This window comes from Rana temporaria, chromosome 5, assembly GCF_905171775.1.
Source record: "Rana temporaria chromosome 5, aRanTem1.1, whole genome shotgun sequence".
NCBI lineage: Eukaryota > Metazoa > Chordata > Amphibia > Anura > Ranidae > Rana > Rana temporaria.
This window is the reverse complement of record NC_053493.1, coordinates 420,678,803-420,697,529: the sequence shown is the minus strand read 5'-3', so window position 1 is coordinate 420,697,529 and position 18,727 is coordinate 420,678,803. Positions and strand designations below refer to the sequence as shown.

The window sequence follows — 18,727 nt, the reverse complement described above, 5'->3', positions numbered from 1 at the left end:
TCAGAAACCCTGCTTGATCTCTGGTAAGGGTCCTAGAGGCCCAGGCAGGGGTCACCGTATAGAAGGAGGTCAATGCTGGAAGGCGAGTGCTGTAGAGTTCTCTGTATCATCTCTATATGACTGATGGACAGATGGGAATTTTAAAAGGACATCTTACATAAGAAGAACATGTGGGTAACCACTGCCGGTTTTTCTAAAAAATTACAATTTCCTGACTGTCTTTGGATTTTTAACGTTCTAAAACAGCATTTCTCAACCTTTTTAACCCAGTGGAACCCTTAAAATAATGGTCAGGGCTTGAGGGAACCAAGATTTTGGTATTCTCCAACATTAGTTATTAGCCATTCTAGAAGTACTCCAATGGTGGCTAATGGAAAACTGCCCCCTGCTTTGCTGGTCAATATCGGTAGGATTACTCACTGCTCAAGGAACCCCCAGCAACCTCAAGAGGAACCCTGGTTTAAAAACATCGTTCTAAGACCATGGTCTCCAAACAGCAGCACGCTGGCCAGATGTGACCCTTTGCTTACCTTTGTCCAGCCTTTGGAGCACCATGCCATCCACTGACACCAGTGATGGAGCACCATTCCTCCCACAGACACCAATGATGGAGCACCATTCCTCCCACAGACACCAATGATGGAGCACCATTCCTCCCACAGACACCAGTGATGGAGCACCATTCCTCTCACAGACACCAATGATGGAGCACCATTCCTCTCACAGACACCAATGATGGAGCACCATTCCTCCCACAGACACCAATGATGGAGCACCATTCCTCCCACAAACACCAATGATGGAGCACCATTCCTCCCACAGACACCAATGATGGAGCACCATTCCTCCCACAGACAACAGTGATGGGGTGACCAAGGAATTGTGTGTGCGCCGCTCAGTGGTAAGAGGTTTGTAATCAATGCTTCTGCAGCTGCTGCTAGAGTGCTAACAGGGCATGGAACCCGTCCTGGCTCCTGTAAGGCTTCAGAGAACAATGGGGGGGACCCCTAAAATTCACACAGCTAGATGTCTGGAGTGGTGAATAGAGTGGTAACCTCAGTCTCGACTCCAACCAGGCCACGACCCGAAGGTGTTTCACTCTGTCCCCCCGAAGCTTAGTCATGGCGATCCCCATGACTAAGCTCCGGGGGGATGAGTGAAACACGTTGGGGGTGTGGTCTAGTTGGAGTCCAGGCTGAGGTTAAAACGCTACTCACCACTCCAGGACACCTAGATGAGCGACTTTTAGGGGTCACCCCATTGTTCTCTGAAACCACCGATGGGGTACCATTCCTCCCACAGGCACCAGCGATGGGGTACCATTCCTCTCACAGGCACCAGCGATGGGGTACCATTCCTACCACAGGCACCAGCGATGGGGTACCATTCCTACCACAGGCACCAGCGATGGGGTACCATTCCTCCCACAGGCACCAGCGATGGGGTACCATTCCTCCCACAGGCACCAGCGATGGGTTGACCTAGGATTGTGTGTGTGCGCTGCTCAGGCTTGGTGGTAAGCCATCCTGGCTCCTGTAAGGCTTCAGAGAACATTTGGGTGGCCCCTAAAAGTCACACATCTAGGTGTCATGGAGTGGTAACCTCAGCCTGTACTCCATCAAGGCCACGGCCCAATGCGCTTCACTCCATCCCCTGTGGGTTAGTCATATGTATCCCCCATGACTAAGCTTCGGGGGGCAGAGTGAAACTCATTGGGGGCATGGCCTGGATGGAGTTCTCTGAAACCAGTGAGAGAGAGTACCATTCCTCCCACAGACACCAGCGATGGGGTACCATTCCTCCCACAGACACCTGTGACGGGGTACCATTCCTCCCAGAGACACTCGTGACGGGGTACCATTCCTCCCAGAGACACCAGGTGATGGGGTACTATTCCTCCCACAGACACCAGTGGTGGGGTACCATTCCTCCCACAGACACCAGTGGCGGGGTACCATTCTTCCCACAGACACCAGTGGCTGGGTACCATTCTTCCCACAGACACCAATGGCGGGGTACCATTCCTCCCACAGACACCAGTGGCGGGGTACTATTCCTCCCACAGACACCTGTGACGGGGTACCATTCCTCCCACAAACACCAGTGACGGGGTACCATTCCTTCCACAGACACCAGGTGATGGGGTACCATTCCTACCTTAAATACCAACAGTGGAGCACCATTCTTTAAAACAGACACCAACATTAGGGCACTATTCCTTCCACTAAAACCAATGATGGGGGCACTGTCTGCTCTCACAGACACCATGGCGTTTTGTAATCCTACTGGCTATATCCTGGCCCCTTTAAATCCCCAAGCACAATAAACTTTCCCTTTGTTCAGAAAGTTTAGACCCCTGTTCCAAAACAAAGAAAATCATGTAAAAAAAAAAAAAAAAAAAAAAAAATAGTCCGGGAAAAGCCTACATCCTTTTCTCTCTATGTGTTCTAGGTCAATGTCTCAAAGATGCTACAGCCAAAAAATCAGCCAGGCAATCGGCAAAATGGAAAGGAAGTCATTGACAGCCCACATGATGAGGAGTCTTTTAAAGTGGGATAATAGATTGCAAAAAAAACAAGATGAGTCCCCATCCAACATATTGAGTTATTGGCGATAACCTCCATGTAATTCCCCCTCTGCTCACCTTATTGCCGGTAATAATGGCACCGTATAGGTGGACCAGGCGCAGTTTGACCAGTTCTGGCAGGTTGTCCCCATTGTGGAAGGCATCTAGGAAGAAAGACAATGAATATAGTGTAGTGATAGTAAGGTCTGATGAACCTCAAACTATGTGGAGAGGATAGGAGTATCATACTGTGCCACCCTTGTATTCCCCAAAATTCACAAGTTGGTACCAAACAGATTCAAGCCTCGTGGTTAAAATTCCAACCAAAGACACAATGAATGCAAAAAGTATAATAAACGTTGCTTAGCAGTAAGGACTACTGATGAGGCCCTGTCCTAAACGGCCATGTAGTAAATAGACTTAGCTCGGTAAAACACACCTGCGAGCCTTCTTGGCCTAGAACTGAACCATCATAGATGTCAAACTCTCAACCCGAATTCAAATTCAATAACTCCCACACTAATAGACTTACCTTCCAAAAGAGTGGCTACACTAATGAATAACAAAATATCAATCAGTTAAGAAACCAAACACATCCAATTTATAAGGTTCAGAAGGCCAATAGGACACATTATACATATCTATCAGCTCTATATCATATTTGGTATCTAACAAATCCTAATTTCATTCTGCTGCCTATGCTGTTGCAATTTTGACTTTTTAAAATAAACGTATTTATCACTCGCTGCCACACCCAGGCAGGAATGTAACAGTTCTACAATTCAGTATCTTGCCACTGGTTACCTTGGAAGAAGGTGCAGAATTCCGGGGGCAGAGCGGCCGGGGAAAACTTGTATTTACTCTTTTCTTTTGCACTTACAATTTCCCTGAGGAGCAGAAAGTAGAAGTTAAAAAGTGAACACCCAGAATGGAGTGCAACAAATAATTTTAGCAAATGTTCTAGACTAAACATTTCAGCATTTAAAAAAGGTAGTGAATCTTATATTACTCCAGATTACAAAATCTGCTGTTTTAAGGATTGTAGATTGAAAGTTTTTAAAGGAATGGAAGTCTGAGGGACAATAAATGGGATGTTTTAGGGATCGGAGCTCAGATGTTTTAGGGACTGGAGATCAGATGTTTTAGGGACTGTGGATAGTTTGTTTTAGGGACCATAGATCAGATTCTTTAGTGACTGTAGATTGGCCGTATTAGTGATCGTAAACTGATGTATTAGGGATCTTAAGTTGGAAATTTTGGAGGCCGTAGACCGGATGTTTTAGAAAAAAACAGATTTCTGTTGGCTACAGTACATAACCTCTGAGCTATCTCCGCCACGTCTGGTAGGGATTGAAGAGACACTCACACTTGCATATTTTAGGGATCGGAGCTCAGATGTTTTGGGGATCGGAGCTCAGATGTTTTAGGGACCGGAGATCAGATGTTTTAGGGACCGGAGATCAGATGTTTTAGGGACCGGAGATCAGATGTTTCAGGGACCGGAGATCAGATGTTTCAGGGACCGGAGATCAGATGTTTCAGGGACCGGAGATCAGATGTTTCAGGGACCGGAGATCAGATGTTTTAGGGACTGTGGATTGTTTGTTTTAGGGACCATAGATCAGATTCTTTAGTGACTGTAGATTGGCCGTATTAGTGATCGTAAACTAAATGTATTAGGGATCTTAAGTTGGAAATTTTGGAGGCCGTAGACAAGATGTTTTAGAAAAAAAAAAGAAAAAAACAGATTTCTGTTGGCTACATACCCTCTGAGCTGTCTCCGGCCCGTCTGGAAGGGATTGAAGAGACTCTCACACTTGCATGTTTTAGGGATCGGAGCTCAGATGTTTTAGGGATCGGAGCTCAGATGTTTTAGGGATCGGAGCTCAGATGTTTTAGGGATCGGAGCTCAGATGTTTTAGGGATCGGAGCTCAGATGTTTTAGGGATCGGAGCTCAGATGTTTTAGAGACTGTGGATTTTTTGTTTTAGGGACCATAGATCAGATACTTTAGTAACTGTAGATTGGCCGTATTAGTGATGTCTTGGGCATCGTAGCTCAGATGTCTTGGGCATCGTAGCTCAGATGTCTTGGGCATCGTAGCTCAGATGTCTTGGGCATCGTAGCTCAGATGTCTTGGGCATCGTAGCTCAGATGTCTTGGGCATCGTAGCTCAGATGTCTTGGGCATCGTAGCTCAGATGTCTTGGGCATCGTAGCTCAGATGTCTTGGGCATCGTAGCTCAGATGTCTTGGGCATCGTAGCTCAGATGTCTTGGGCATCGTAGCTCAGATGTCTTGGGCATCGTAGCTCAGATGTCTTGGGCATCGTAGCTCAGATGTCTTGGGCATCGTAGCTCAGATGTCTTGGGCATCGTAGCTCAGATGTCTTGGGCATCGTAGCTCAGATGTCTTGGGCATCGTAGCTCAGATGCCTTGGGCATCGTAGCTCAGATGCCTTGGGCATCGTAGCTCAGATGCCTTGGGCATCGTAGCTCAGATGCCTTGGGCATCGTAGCTCAGATGCCTTGGGCATCGTAGCTCAGATGCCTTGGGGATCGTAGCTCAGATGCCTTGGGGATCGTAGCTCAGATGCCTTGGGGATCGTAGCTCAGATGCCTTGGGGATCGTAGCTCAGATGCCTTGGGGATCGTAGCTCAGATGTTTTGGGAACTATGGATTGTTTGTTTTAGGGACCATAGATCAGATGTTTTAGGGACTGTAGATTGGCCATATTAGCGATTGTAAACTGGATGTATTAGGGATTTTAAATTGGAAGTTTTAGAGGCTGTAGACTGGATTTTTAGAAAAAGAAAAAAAGATTTCTATTGGCTACGTACCCTCCGAGTTGTCGCCTCCACGTCTGGTAGGGATCGAAGAGACACTCGCACAGGTGCAGAGCGTAGATGGTGACTTTCTCAGTAAGGGACCACAGCTCCTCTTGGTCCTCGTCAGCTGGGCTTTTGAACTACAATAAAGATGAATGGATATAATCCACCACAATGGGCAGAGTCCGAAAATTATCCTCCACCTCGGGTTGATCAATCAGTGCTGCGGGGCCGTGTGATCCATCTGCTGGCTGTTAGTGAACATCCATTGTGCTGGCAGAGAGTTCACACAGCCCCGCAGCGCTGATCTTTGAGAAAGAAAAGTCTTCCTGTATAATTAATTACGTTGGACATACATTGAATTCCGCTTTAAACTTATGTTCAATTTGTATTTATTTTTTGTATTTGAATCTCTGGTCCATACTTGCACCTCTTAGGCTTGGTTTAGACCTTTGCGTGTTGGGAACGCATGCAAAATTGCGCACTTTCCCAACTCGCAAAGAAACGCACCACCTTACAGGTAGGACTGAGCGCGGGAACATTGCCAACACATAAAAGGTCTGAACCTAACCTACTTGTTAATGCCACCCCCATGCATCTGCAAACGCTGGCACCAAACTGCATGGTGCCGCAGCATTGTTTGAGGGACAGGGGACCTTAACACTGCTGTGCTCAGGCAGCGTTAAGAGCCCTGACTCAGAACCGGGGCCGCCAGCGTCCAGCAACCAGTGAATATTGGAGACACCACCCCTTGTGATGTCAATGACCCTGCATGCCCTCAGTCAATGATGTCACAAGGGGGAGAGATCACCAGGTGAACATCACCAGGTGGCCCCCGCCCCTTAGTTATTAAAGAGCAGGATATGGGGGCTGCCTTGTTAAGGGGGGGCTTCCAGATTCCGATAAGCCCCCTGCCGGCAGACCCCCACAACCCCGGCCAGGGTTGTGGGGAAGAGGCTCTTGTCCTTGAATTATTTTTCCCCATCATGGGCGTGAGTGGGGCCCCATGTCAAGTTTTGACTAAGGCCTCACAAAGCATAGTGCCGCCTCTGAGTGTTTCCCTTTATGACCGATCTCCTGTCATTGGTGCAACAAGCAGACGGTAAGTCTTACCTTTATAGCAGACGCGGTCAGAAGTCGGATCACCTCGCTGACGAAAACTGGAGTCTTCTCCTTCTCCACATTCTCCAGATTCCTGCAAGGTGGACAATCATCATGTATGGAGGATTACCGCAAGAAGGTGACCATACACTGTACATAGCCACCAACGAAGGCTCTGTTCATACCATCAGGGCTAGCCATCAGAAATGTTTGGGCCCCTTACACAGCTTTAGCCCCCCCCCCCCCCCCAAGCCAACATTCCCCATTCCGCAGGAAACAAAACCAGAGAAAATTCCCAGCTCAGCCCACTAACCAGTCTGCTTTACAACCAAATTTGTCCGGTGGTCGCTGCAGCGCTCACTTACAGTCACAGCCATACTTGGCAAATTTATTTTTTTCACTCTGGCTCTATTTCGGGGATCTCGCAGATGGGGGTTGGGGGATTTTCTCCTCCAGCACGCTCGGACAAGCAGCTTCTAATATTATTTAAATTAATCAAAATTTCCAGGAAACAAAAAACATAAAAACAAAGTATTTATAAATGGGGACTTTCCAGGGGGACTGAATGCTGCACCAACCGTGCTGAAAATGGGAATTTCCCAACCTATACGGAACCCATACAATTTATTCTCCCCCCCCCCCCGAAATCACCAATCTGGGGATCCTCTCTAGAGATGAAAGACATGAATATGATCATGTGTATGTATATCTCTCTCCATAGATCTCTCATATATATATATATATATCCAAACATCTCTCTCCATCTCTCTCCCCATATCCCCCCCTCTCTCCCCATATCCCCCCCTCTCTCTCCATCCATATCTCTCTCTCTCTCCATCCATATCTCTCTCTCTCCCTATCCATATCTCTCTCCCTCTCCATATCTCTCTCTCCATATCTCTCTCTCCATATCTCTCGCTCTCTCCATATCTCTCTCGCTCTCTCTCCATATCTCTCCATATCTCTCTCTCTCTCTCTCCATATCTCTCTCCATATCTCTCTCTCTCTCTCTCCATATCTCTCTCTCTCCCTCTCCATATCGCTCTCTCCATATCTCGCTCTCTCTCCCTCTCCATATCGCTCTCTCCATATCTCTCTCTCTCTCTCCATATCTCTCTCTCCCTCCCTCTCTCTCCATATCTCTCTCTCTCGTGCAGCACTAAATCCTATATACATGTTTTCTGGTGAAGTGTGGGCAGCCATGTATATTCTCAAAATGCCACCCTGTCCAATATATATATATATATATCTCCAAACATCTCTCTCCATCCCCCCTCTCTCTCCATCCCTCTCTCTCTCCATATCCCCCCTCTCTCTCTCTCTCTCTCTCTCTCCATATCTCTCTCGTGCAGCACTAAATCCTATATACATGTCTTATGGTGAAGTGGGGGCAGCCATGTATATTCTCAAAATGCCACACTGTCCAATATGAAAATCATCAGATGAAAAGATTGTCAAAAAAGTGTTACAATGTTTTAAAAAATTAAAAAGAGCTCTGCCAGGTATTGTGACCTCCGATCTTCCCTCCAGTCTTGCACAATTGTAGCGGCTCCTCTCCTGGACGGAAATGGCTTCCTCTGATTTCGCTGCAGCAAGTCAGATGGAGCCTCGCCTTATCTCCTGGCTGGATGACATTGGGCGGGTGTCATCATTGGGGTCAGGTGGACAACTACTACCCCATAATTGGTATAGGTGGAAAGAATAGTGCCCCATCATTGGTATAAGTGGGAGGAATAGCGTCCCATCATTGGGGTCAGTGGGAGGAATAGCGTCCCATCATTGGGGTCAGTGGGAGGAATAGCGTCCCATCATTGGTGTCAGTGGGAGGAATAGCGTCCCATCATTGGTGTCAGTGGGAGGAATAGCGTGCCATCATTGGTGTCAGTGGGAGGAATAGCGTCCCATCATTGGTGTCAGTGGGAGGAATAGCGTCCCATCATTGGTGTCAGTGGGAGGAATAGCGTCCCATCATTGGGGTCAGTGGGAGGAATAGCGTCCCATCATTGGGGTCAGTGGGAGGAATAGCGTCCCATCATTGGGGTCAGTGGGAGGAATAGCGTCCCATCATTGGGGTCAGTGGGGAGGAATAGTGTCCCATCATTGGGGTCAGTGGGAGGAATAGCGTCCCATCATTGGGGTCAGTGGCAGGAATAGCGTCCCATCATTGGGGTCAGTGGCAGGAATAGCGTCCCATCATTGGGGTCAGTGGCAGGAATAGCGTCCCATCATTGGGGTCAGTGGGAGGAATAGCGTCCCATCATTGGGGTCAGTGGGAGGAATAGCGTCCCATCATTGGGGTCAGTGGGAGGAATAGCGTCCCATCATTGGGGTCAGTGGGAGGAATAGCGTCCCATCATTGGGGTCAGTGGGAGGAATAGCGTCCCATCACTGGGGTCAGTGGGAGGAATAGCGTCCCATCACTGGGGTCAGTGGGAGGAATAGCGTCCCATCACTGGGGTCAGTGGGAGGAATAGCGTCCCATCACTGGGGTCAGTGGGAGGAATAGCGTCCCATCATTGGTGTCAGTGGGAGGAATAGCGTCCCATCACTGGGGTCAGTGGGAGGAATAGCGTCCCATCACTGGGGTCAGTGGGAGGAATAGCGTCCCATCACTGGGGTCAGTGGGAGGAATAGCGTCCCATCACTGGGGTCAGTGGGAGGAATAGCGTCCCATCACTGGGGTCAGTGGGAGGAATAGCGTCCCATCACTGGGGTCAGTGGGAGGAAAAGCGTCCCATCACTGGGGTCAGTGGGAGAAATAGCGCCCCATCATTGGTGTCAGTGGGGCCACAGTTTGTAGAACACTGATCTAGCTCTTTCCTCCTCAGCCTCGTTGTCCCTGACCTTCCCCTATCATTCATTGGATCCCAGTTCTTTCAATCATGGAGGTTGGGCGGGGCACTTGAGTGGCAGCCGGGGGTGCAGAAATCACATCCAAGATGGCGGCACCCAGCTGCAGCCTCGGGACTTTCGGATGTCTACATGAAGCACAATATCATCTTATGGGAAGAGTGGTTGAAATGAATGATCAGGTGACAGGGTCTCTTTAAGTTACATTGTTACATAATGACGAATCCTGACGGTCTTTTATTTGATATTTTTTCGGTCATCTCACCGACACCACAATAGTCTTCACCCGTCTCCACGCTGCGAGGATGAAGGCGGTTTCCATGGTAACTGACGTGTCTGGACCCCAAGCAGCGATGATACGGAGGAGCTCATCTGACTCCCCCTCAGACTTCTCCGGTGTTATTATGCAACAATTCTATTGATAGTGAGATCCGGCCCACCATCTACAGCGGCTCCGCACACCATTAACCATCCGGAGCCCGGAGGATGAGAACTTTTCCTTTTATAGATTTGTAACAATAAAAACGAACTTTATGTAACAAAAAAAGATCAGCGATGTCTCTTCACAACCAAAACGGAAAATATTAAAGCTGAACTGAACGGGATCAGCAAATGCATGAATTCTTCCTTCAATCTTGGTGTGCCAACAATACAGGGCTGGGATAAAGAGATTTTTAATACAGCTTACCTGTAAAATCTTTTTCTTGGAGTACATCACGGGACACAGAGCGGCATTCATTACTATGTGGGTTATATGGAGTACCTTCAGGTGTAGACACTGGCAATCTCAAACAGGAAATGCCCCTCCCTATATAACCCCCTCCCATAGGAGGAGTACCTCAGTTTTGTAGCAAGCAGTATGCCTCCCAAAATGGTCCTCAAAAAAGAGGGGTGGGAGCTCTGTGTCCCGTGATGTACTCCAAGAAAAAGATTTTACAGGTAAGCTGTATTAAAAATCTCTTTTTCTTTATCGTACATCACGGGACACAGAGCGGCATTCATTACTATATGGGATGTCCCAAAGCAATGCTTACAATGAGGGGAGGGAGAACATCTCCAAGACAAAAGGATTTAATTTAGAGATATACTCAAATCATAATAAATCCAACTTAGTTGAGAAAAATAATTTTTAAATTTTAAATTTAACTCAAAAAAGAGGAGCCCCCGGAATCCGAGGGTCTCAAACTGCAGCCTGCAGCACTGCCTGCCCGAAGGCAGTATCAGTATTCCTTCTTACGTCCAACTTGTAGAATTTTGTAAACGTGTGGACAGAAGACCAGGTTGCCGCCTTGCAAACTTGAGCCATAGAGATCTGGTGGTGTGCTGCCCAGGAGGCGCCCATGGCTCTAGTAGAATGAGCCTTTAATGATACTGGAGGAGGCAACCCTTTCAAGCCGTAGGCCTGAGTGATTAATTGCTTAATCCACCTAGAAATGGTGGACTTTGCAGCTGCCTGCCCCTTCTTGGGCCCATCCGGTAGAATGAACAGCACATCTGTTTTCCGGATCTTCTTTGTAGCTTTAAGATAGGCCTTCATGGCCCTGACAATATCCAAGGTATGCAGCAACCCTTCCTTTCTGGAAGTAGGTTTAGGGAAGAAGGATGGTAATACCAAATCCTGGTTCAAATGAAAACTGGATATGACCTTCGGTAGGAAGGAAGGATGAGGGCGGAGAACGACCCTGTCCTTATGAAAAACAAGATATGGTTCCTTACAGGATAAGGCCGCCAGCTCCGAAACTCTTCTTGCGGAAACTATGGCAACCAAAAATACTAACTTCCTTGTCAGTAGAACCAAAGGAATATCAGCCAACGGCTCAAACGGTTGTTTCTGTAAACTTGACAGAACAAGATTTAAATCCCACGGACAAAGCGGGGATTTAACTGGAGGTCTAATACGTAAGACCCCTTGAAGGAAGGTCTTAACCAGCGAGTGGGTGGCCAGCGGCCGCTGAAACCACACTGACAGAGCAGAAATCTGTCCTTTGATTGTGCTTAATGCCAATCCTTTATCCACTCCTAGCTGGAGAAAACTTAATACTCTATCGATGGTAAATTTGCGAGAAAGCCATCGCTTGGACTCACACCAGCCTACATAGGCCTTCCAGACCCTGTAATAAATCACCCTAGAGACCGGTTTCCTGGCTCTGATTAGGGTAGAGATTACTTTCTGAGACAGACCTCTACCCCTGAGAATCAGGGATTCAGCTTCCAGGCCGTCAAATTTAGATGCCGTAAGGCAGGGTGGAGGATCGGACCTTGCGATAGCAGGTCTGGCCGTAGAGGAAGAGTCCAAGGGTCTCCCACTACCATCCTTAAGATTAGTGAGTACCATGCCCTTCTGGGCCATGCTGGAGCTACCAGGATGACTGGTATGTGCTCCACCCGGATCCTGCGCAGCAGGCGGGGTAGTAACTGGAGCGGGGGAAACGCATAAAGAAGTTTGAACTGATGCCAAGGGCAAACCAACGCATCGGTTCCGCAGGCCATCGGATCCCTTGAGCGGGATATGAACCTGTCTAGTTTCTTGTTGAGTCTCGATGCCATGATATCCACGTCCGGCACTCCCCATCTTTGGCAGAGTGCTTGAAAGACTTGTGGATGCAGAGACCATTCCCCCGGCCATAGAGTCTGGCGGCTTAAGAAGTCCGCCTGAAAGTTGTCCACTCCTGGAATGAATATTGCCGATATGCAGGGCACATGAGCCTCTGCCCATAGGAGAATCAAGCTCACCTCTCTCTGAGCGGCTTGACTCCTGGTTCCCCCTTGGTGATTTATGTGTGCCACGGCCGTGGCATTGTCTGATTGAATTCTCACCGGGAACCCCTGCAATTTTGACGTCCAAGCCCTGAGGGCTAGTCGAGCAGCTCTGAGCTCCAAGATGTTGATGGGCAACTGCTTCTCTGGCTTTGCCCAAGTACCTTGGCGAGTGCAACCATCCAAAATTGCTCCCCAGCCCGTCAGGCTGGCGTCTGTGGTCACTATCTTCCAAGCCACTGGGCTGAAAGACTTCCCTTTCAGTAGATTCTGAGGGTCTAACCACCAACACAGACTTTGTCGGACTCTTGATGAGAGCGGCAACGGGATATCCAAGGCCTGTGGCCTTCTGCTCCATGCTGACAGGATGGCTGCCTGTAGGATGCGAGTGTGGCTCTGGGCGTATGGTACCGCCTCGAATGTGGCCACCATCTTGCCTAGTAACCTCATACATAGGCGAATAGTCGGTTCTTTCTTGCTTAGAACCAGTAGGATTAATTCCTTGATGGCTTTTACCTTCCTCAGAGGTAGGAACACTCCTTGTTGTTCTGTGTCTAATCTCATGCCGAGATATTCCAACTGCCTTGTGGGCTGGAAAGCTGACTTTTCTCGATTTAGGACCCAGCCGAACCTCTCGAGGTATTGGACCGTGAGGGCCACTGCTCGCTCCAAGCCGGGAGACGAGTGGTCTATGACTAGGAGGTCGTCCAGGTATGCTAGGATCGTGACCCCTTGGATCCTTAGCTTGGCTAGGATCGGAGCTAGGACCTTCGTGAACACCCGGGGGGCCGTAGCCAACCCGAAGGGAAGCGCCACGAATTGGAAGTGACGCGAAGCCACCATGAAGCGTAGATATCTTTGATGTGGCTGATAAATTGGAACATGAAGGTAGGCATCCTTTATGTCTATGGACGCCATGAAGTCGTCCTTCTGGAGTGTGGCAGCTGCTGACCGCACGGATTCCATCCGAAATGAGCGGATCTTTAGATATGCATTTACCATCTTTAGGTCTAAAATTGGCCTGACATCTCCATTGGGGATGATGAATAGGTTGGAGTAGAAACCCAGCCCCTGTTCCAGGCTGGCCGGAATCCGAGGCGGATCGTTTGGAATCCTCGACTCCTGGAAATGAGGAGGAGGAAACCTTAGGAAATCTAATTTGTAGCCTGTGGCCACGGAAGACCGTACCCACTCGTCGGGAATGCTGGCTTCCCAAATCTCTGAAAAGAGTCGCAGCCTTCCCCCCACCTTCGTGGGTGGGGGCGCCCCTTCATAAGGTTGGCTTGGGGGCTGGTTTTGCTGGTTTGCGAAACCACTGCCTTTTGCCTCTAACAGCCTGTCCTTGTGATTTGCTGTTGAAGCCGAAGTTTGCTTTTGCAGGAGGCCGTCGATACTGCTTGGCATTAGAGGGCCCCTGCCCAGGGGAATACTGTCGTTTAAACGCAGGCCCCTGAACCTTCTTCTTAGTTGGCAAGAGAGTACTCTTGCCGTTTGAAATGGTCTGAATGTATTTATCTAGGTCTTCTCTGAAGAGTCGTCCTCCATGGAAGGGGAACCCTACCAGGAGCTTCTTGCATGGGGGCTCAGCCTCCCAGCTTTTTAACCATAAGAGTCTTCTCATATGGATAAGGGATAACGATAAACGTGACGCTTGCTGGATAGAATCCTTGATTGCGTCTACCGTAAAACATATGGCCTTAGGGACATCCGAAAATTCTTCTGCCTGCTGGGCAGGAATAAGTTTAAGCATCTGCTTAAATTGATCCGATAATGCTTGAGCGACCCCAATCGCAGCCACAGCTGGCTGTACTACTGCCCCTGCAGTAGTGAAGGAGTTCTTAAGTAGTGCTTCCAAGCGCTTATCAACTGGATCCTTGAACACCTGTATGTTTTCTACAGGGCATGTTAACGATTTGTTAACACATGAGATGGCTGCGTCCACTGCAGGAGTAGCCCATCTTTTGGAAAATTTTTCTTCCATAGGATATAGGACAGAGAACTTCTTAGGTGGTAAGAAGATCTTATCTGGCTTGTTCCAATCTTGGAACAAAACTCCCTCTAATAGAGGATGGATCGGAAACACAGCATTGCTTTGAGGCGCCCTCAGTGAACCCAAAGCTGAAACCGTCGATACCTGGAGATCTGGTACTGGCCAGTTGAATGCCCTATGGACCAAGTCCGACAATCCTTGAATCCACCAGCTCTCCCTCAGGGAGACTGCCCCAGACTCCTCTGTATCCGGATCTTCGATCCCTGAACCTACTTGGTCCTTGTCCAAGAGGTCGTCCAATTCCCCTGAGGAAAGGACCTCCTCTTCTGAGGGTCCGCGCTCGGGCGACGGAGATCTATTCCGCTTACTGCCCCGCATAGCTGCGGCTATCATTTTACCCATGCTTTTCTGCATCTCTTTTAAAGAGGTGAGTAATACCTCCTCCGTGACCATCTTAGGGTTGGACTGACCCGCGTCAGCTCCAGCCCCAGATCCCGATGGCCCCAAGGCTCCCTGTGGGGAAAGCAGCGGCATAGCATTGTCCGAGACCTCAGACTCTCTGGGGGAATCCCCACCTCTTGTACCCTTGTTTTTTGATGCCATGGTACAATACCGAGGTACACCTGCTACTTATTGGTACCTGGGACTTATAAATAGTTAAATGCCCAAACACCTGTTTGGGGGATAAAAAATGCTTCCTCTCCCCTAGATGACACTTCTCTTTTTTTTTTTTTTTTTTTTCAAATCTAGGAAAGAAAAAACATTCTGTCCCCCTGAGTAGTATTGCAAGAAAAACTATGAGATGGAAAAGAAACAGCCTATTCCTAGGCTTGAAAACAGTCTTTCTGAAGACTGCAATATTCTTTCTGGCCACTGTGTGTCCTCGGCGCCCCCTGCTTGCCGTTCTGGTCTTTCCTCCTCAGTTCCAAAGTATTGAATGAGCTATATGGAACAAACAAGGAAGGGCCGCCCCTTCCTTAAGCCACTGACCCGCCCTTCCCCCCCAGCAATCTCAAACAGGAAATGCCCCTCCCGACAGGGGGGGGGGTGGGGTTGGGAGGAAGGGACCTCTCTGCTCCAGCAAACTGCAGCCATGAGGAGGTCAGCGTTTTGCCTGCTTTGCAGGCCGTGAGGAGGAAGACTGAATGGAGCATCGCCTGGAGGCTTGCAGGTAAGCACAGCTCTCTGACACACACATATATTTTTATATAACACAGGCCCCACTCAATGCTTTTCCAACACTACAAGGGAGGTCACATCTTATGGGGAATAATACATATAGAGCCATCCTATCTTTATGATATGTGACTAGTTTGCCAGATGCAGTGCATAACTTTAGGCATGTCCCCTGTGACCCCCCAGAAAAAACCTGCTAAGAACCAAGTTCCGCAAGTTTTCCCCTCACTTACCTGCTCCATGCCGCAGGACTTTGCCAAGCAAGAGGCCCAATCTTCCCCCATCTCGGTGGGGATGTCTAGACCTTCAGGCCCTGGGTTCCTATGAAGGATCCACTGTCCTGGGCCCATATAGCACTCTGGCAACAGAAACATTAGGCACCCAAAGGTTTCTAAGTTCTGGGCCCAGGGTCCAGCTCTCTAAAAAGAAAAGCATTATGGGCTATACCCCAAGGGTTTGGGGTCCGGTTACTGACCACTTTAGCGCTGAGGCTTTTTTGGACAGAACCGGTTAGCTCACCTAATCCCAAGGATGTGGAGGCAAGCTAAACCATGACTAACACCTAAGACACTGGCGGAAAAACTGAGGTACTCCTCCTATGGGAGGGGGTTATATAGGGAGGGGCATTTCCTGTTTGAGATTGCCAGTGTCTACACCTGAAGGTACTCCATATAACCCATATAGTAATGAATGCCGCTCTGTGTCCCGTGATGTACGATAAAGAAAAAGGGGTGGGCAGGAGGGACGGTCGCCCTGGGCGCAATAGTTTACTGTATGCATTGGGAAACCATCCTTCTGTTGCTTTCCTGCAGGCAGCCTGTAGTGGGTGGAGCCTGCTGAGCCCCTCCCACAGTTCTGCTCTCTTTATTAGTGCAAAGCGGACTAGTCTTGTCTCCACCCCCTCCTGTAGCTTGCCTGTAGAGGGTGGGGTCTTCTGGGCCCCTCCCACAGGTCTGCTCCCTCTCCTTGTGCAGGATGACTGGTCTCCACCCACTACCTGTAGTGGGTGGGGCCTGCTGAGCCCCTCCCACAGATCTGCTCTCTCCTTGTGCAGGGCGAATGGTCTTTTCTCCATCCCTCCTGTAGCTTTTCTTTAGTGGGTGGAGCCTGTTGGGCCCCTCCCACAGCTATACTCTCTCCTTGTGCAGGATGACCGCTCTTGCTTCTGCCCCTTCCTGTAGTGGGTGGAGTCTGCTGCCCCCCCACAGCCCTGCTTTCTCTCCTTGTGCAGGATGACTGGTCTTGTCTCCACCCCCTTCCTGTAGCTTTCCTTTATTGGGTAGCCCCCCCCCCCCCCCACAGCTCTGCTCTCTCTCCTTAAGCAAAGGGGACTGGTCTTGTCTCCGCCCCCTCCTGTAGCTTTCCTTTAGTGGGTGGAGCCTGCTGCTCTCTCTCCTTGTGCAGGGTGACTGGTCTTGTCTCCGCCCCCTCCTGTAGTGAGTGGAGCTTACTGGGCACCTCCTACAGCTCTGCTCCATCTCCTTGTGCAGGATGACTGGACATGTCTCCAACGCTTTGCTGTAGTAGGTGGAGCTTGTAGGGCCCCTCCCACAGCTCTGCTCCATCTCCTTGTGCCAATCTGCAAAGGAAAATCGATAACAGATGATGATCCAGTATTCATTATCACAACTCACCTGCTGATGATGATGAAGAATTTGAGGAGGAGGAGGGCCTGGTTCAAGGTGGAGTGTTCCTTTAAATCCTCAGTGCAGTGACCCAGCTGCTGGCTCAGGACTTGGAGGACATCGCGGGGTAAGACCGGAATCTCCGAGGTCGAATCTTCAGGTCTGAAGAAGGAAAAATGAAAGAAGAAAATTGATTATATATATATATATATATATATATATATATATATATATATATATATATATATATATATATATATATATATATATATATATATATATACAGTGAGGAAAATAAGTATTTGAACACCCTGCTATTTTGAAAGTTCTCCCACTTGGAAATCATGGAGGGGTCTGAAATTGTCATCGTAGGTGCATGTCCACTGTGAGAGACATAATCAAAAAAAAAAAATCCAGAAATCACAATTTATGATTTTTTAACTATTTATTTGTATGATACAGCTGCAAATAAGTATTTGAACACCTGTCTATCAGCTAGAATTCTGACCCTCAAAGACCTGTTAGTCTGCCTTTAAAAATGTCCACCTCCACTCCATTTATTATCCTAAATTAGATGCACCTGTTTGAGGTCATTAGCTGCATAAAGACACCTGTCCACCCCATACAATCAGTAAGAATCCAACTACTAACATGGCCAAGACCAAAGAGCTGTCCAAAGACACTAGAGACAAAATTGTACACCTCCACAAGGCTGGAAAGGGCTACGGGGAAATTGCCAAGCAGCTTGGTGAAAAAAGGTCCACTGTTGGAGCAATCATTAGAAAATGGAAGAAGCTAAACATGACTGTCAATCTCCCTCGGACTGGGGCTCCATGCAAAATCTCACCTCGTGGGGTCTCAATGATCCTAAGAAAGGTGAGAAATCAGCCCAGGACTACACGGGAGGAGCTGGTCAATGACCTGAAAAGAGCTGGGACCACCGTTTCCAAGGTTACTGTTGGTAATACACTAAAACGTCATGGTTTGAAATCATGCATGGCACGGAAGGTTCCCCTGCTTAAACCAGCACATGTCAAGGCCCGTCTTAAGTTTGCCAATGACCATTTGAATGATCCAGAGGAGTCATGGGAGAAAGTCATGTGGTCAGATGAGACCAAAATAGAACTTTTTGGTCATAATTCCACTAACCGTGTTTGGAGGAAGAAGAATGACGAGTACCATCCCAAGAACACCATCCCTACTGTGAAGCATGGGGGTGGTAGCATCATGCTTTGGGGGTGTTTTTCTGCACATGGGACAGGGCGACTGCACTGTATTAAGTAGAGGATGACCGGGGCCATGTATTGCGAGATTTTGGGCAACAACCTCCTTCCCTCAGTTAGAGCTTTGAAGATGGGTCGAGGCTGGGTCTTCCAACATGACAATGACCCGAAGCACACAGCCAGGATAACCAAGGAGTGGCTCTGTAAGAAGCATATCAAGGTTCTGGCGTGGCCTAGCCAGTCTCCAGACCTAAACCCAATAGAGAATCTTTGGAGGGAGCTCAAACTCTGTGTTTCTCAGCGAGAGCCCAGAAACCTGACTGATCTAGAGAAGATCTGTGTGGAGGAGTGGGCCAAAATCCCTCCTCCAGTGTGTGCAAACCTGGTGAAAAACTACAAGAAACGTTTGACCTCTGTAATTGCAAACAAAGGCTACTGTACCAAATATTAACATTGATTTTCTCAGGTGTTCAAATACTTATTTGCAGCTGTATCATACAAATAAATAGTTAAAAAATCATACATTGTGATTTCTGGATTTTTTTTTTTTGATTATGTCTCTCACAGTGGACATGCACCTACGATAACAATTTCAGACCCCTCCATGATTTC

General features: G+C 48.4%; 1 protein-coding gene across 3 annotated transcripts in view; it reads right to left on the bottom strand.

The window, feature by feature from the left end:
- The window catches only part of NBEAL2 (neurobeachin like 2), a 246,062-nt gene that overhangs the window by 137,828 nt on the left and 89,507 nt on the right, over window positions 1–18,727 (bottom strand). For all 3 annotated transcript variants that reach the window (XM_040355232.1, XM_040355233.1, XM_040355234.1), the window contains exons 3-7: window positions 16,902–17,054; window positions 6,507–6,588; window positions 5,406–5,533; window positions 3,371–3,453; window positions 2,645–2,730 (exon numbers count right to left, since the gene is read on the bottom strand). In XM_040355232.1, coding sequence (XP_040211166.1) covers window positions 2,645–2,730; window positions 3,371–3,453; window positions 5,406–5,533; window positions 6,507–6,588; window positions 16,902–17,054 — 532 coding nt within the window. The remainder of the gene's footprint in view (window positions 1–2,644; window positions 2,731–3,370; window positions 3,454–5,405; window positions 5,534–6,506; window positions 6,589–16,901; window positions 17,055–18,727) is intronic.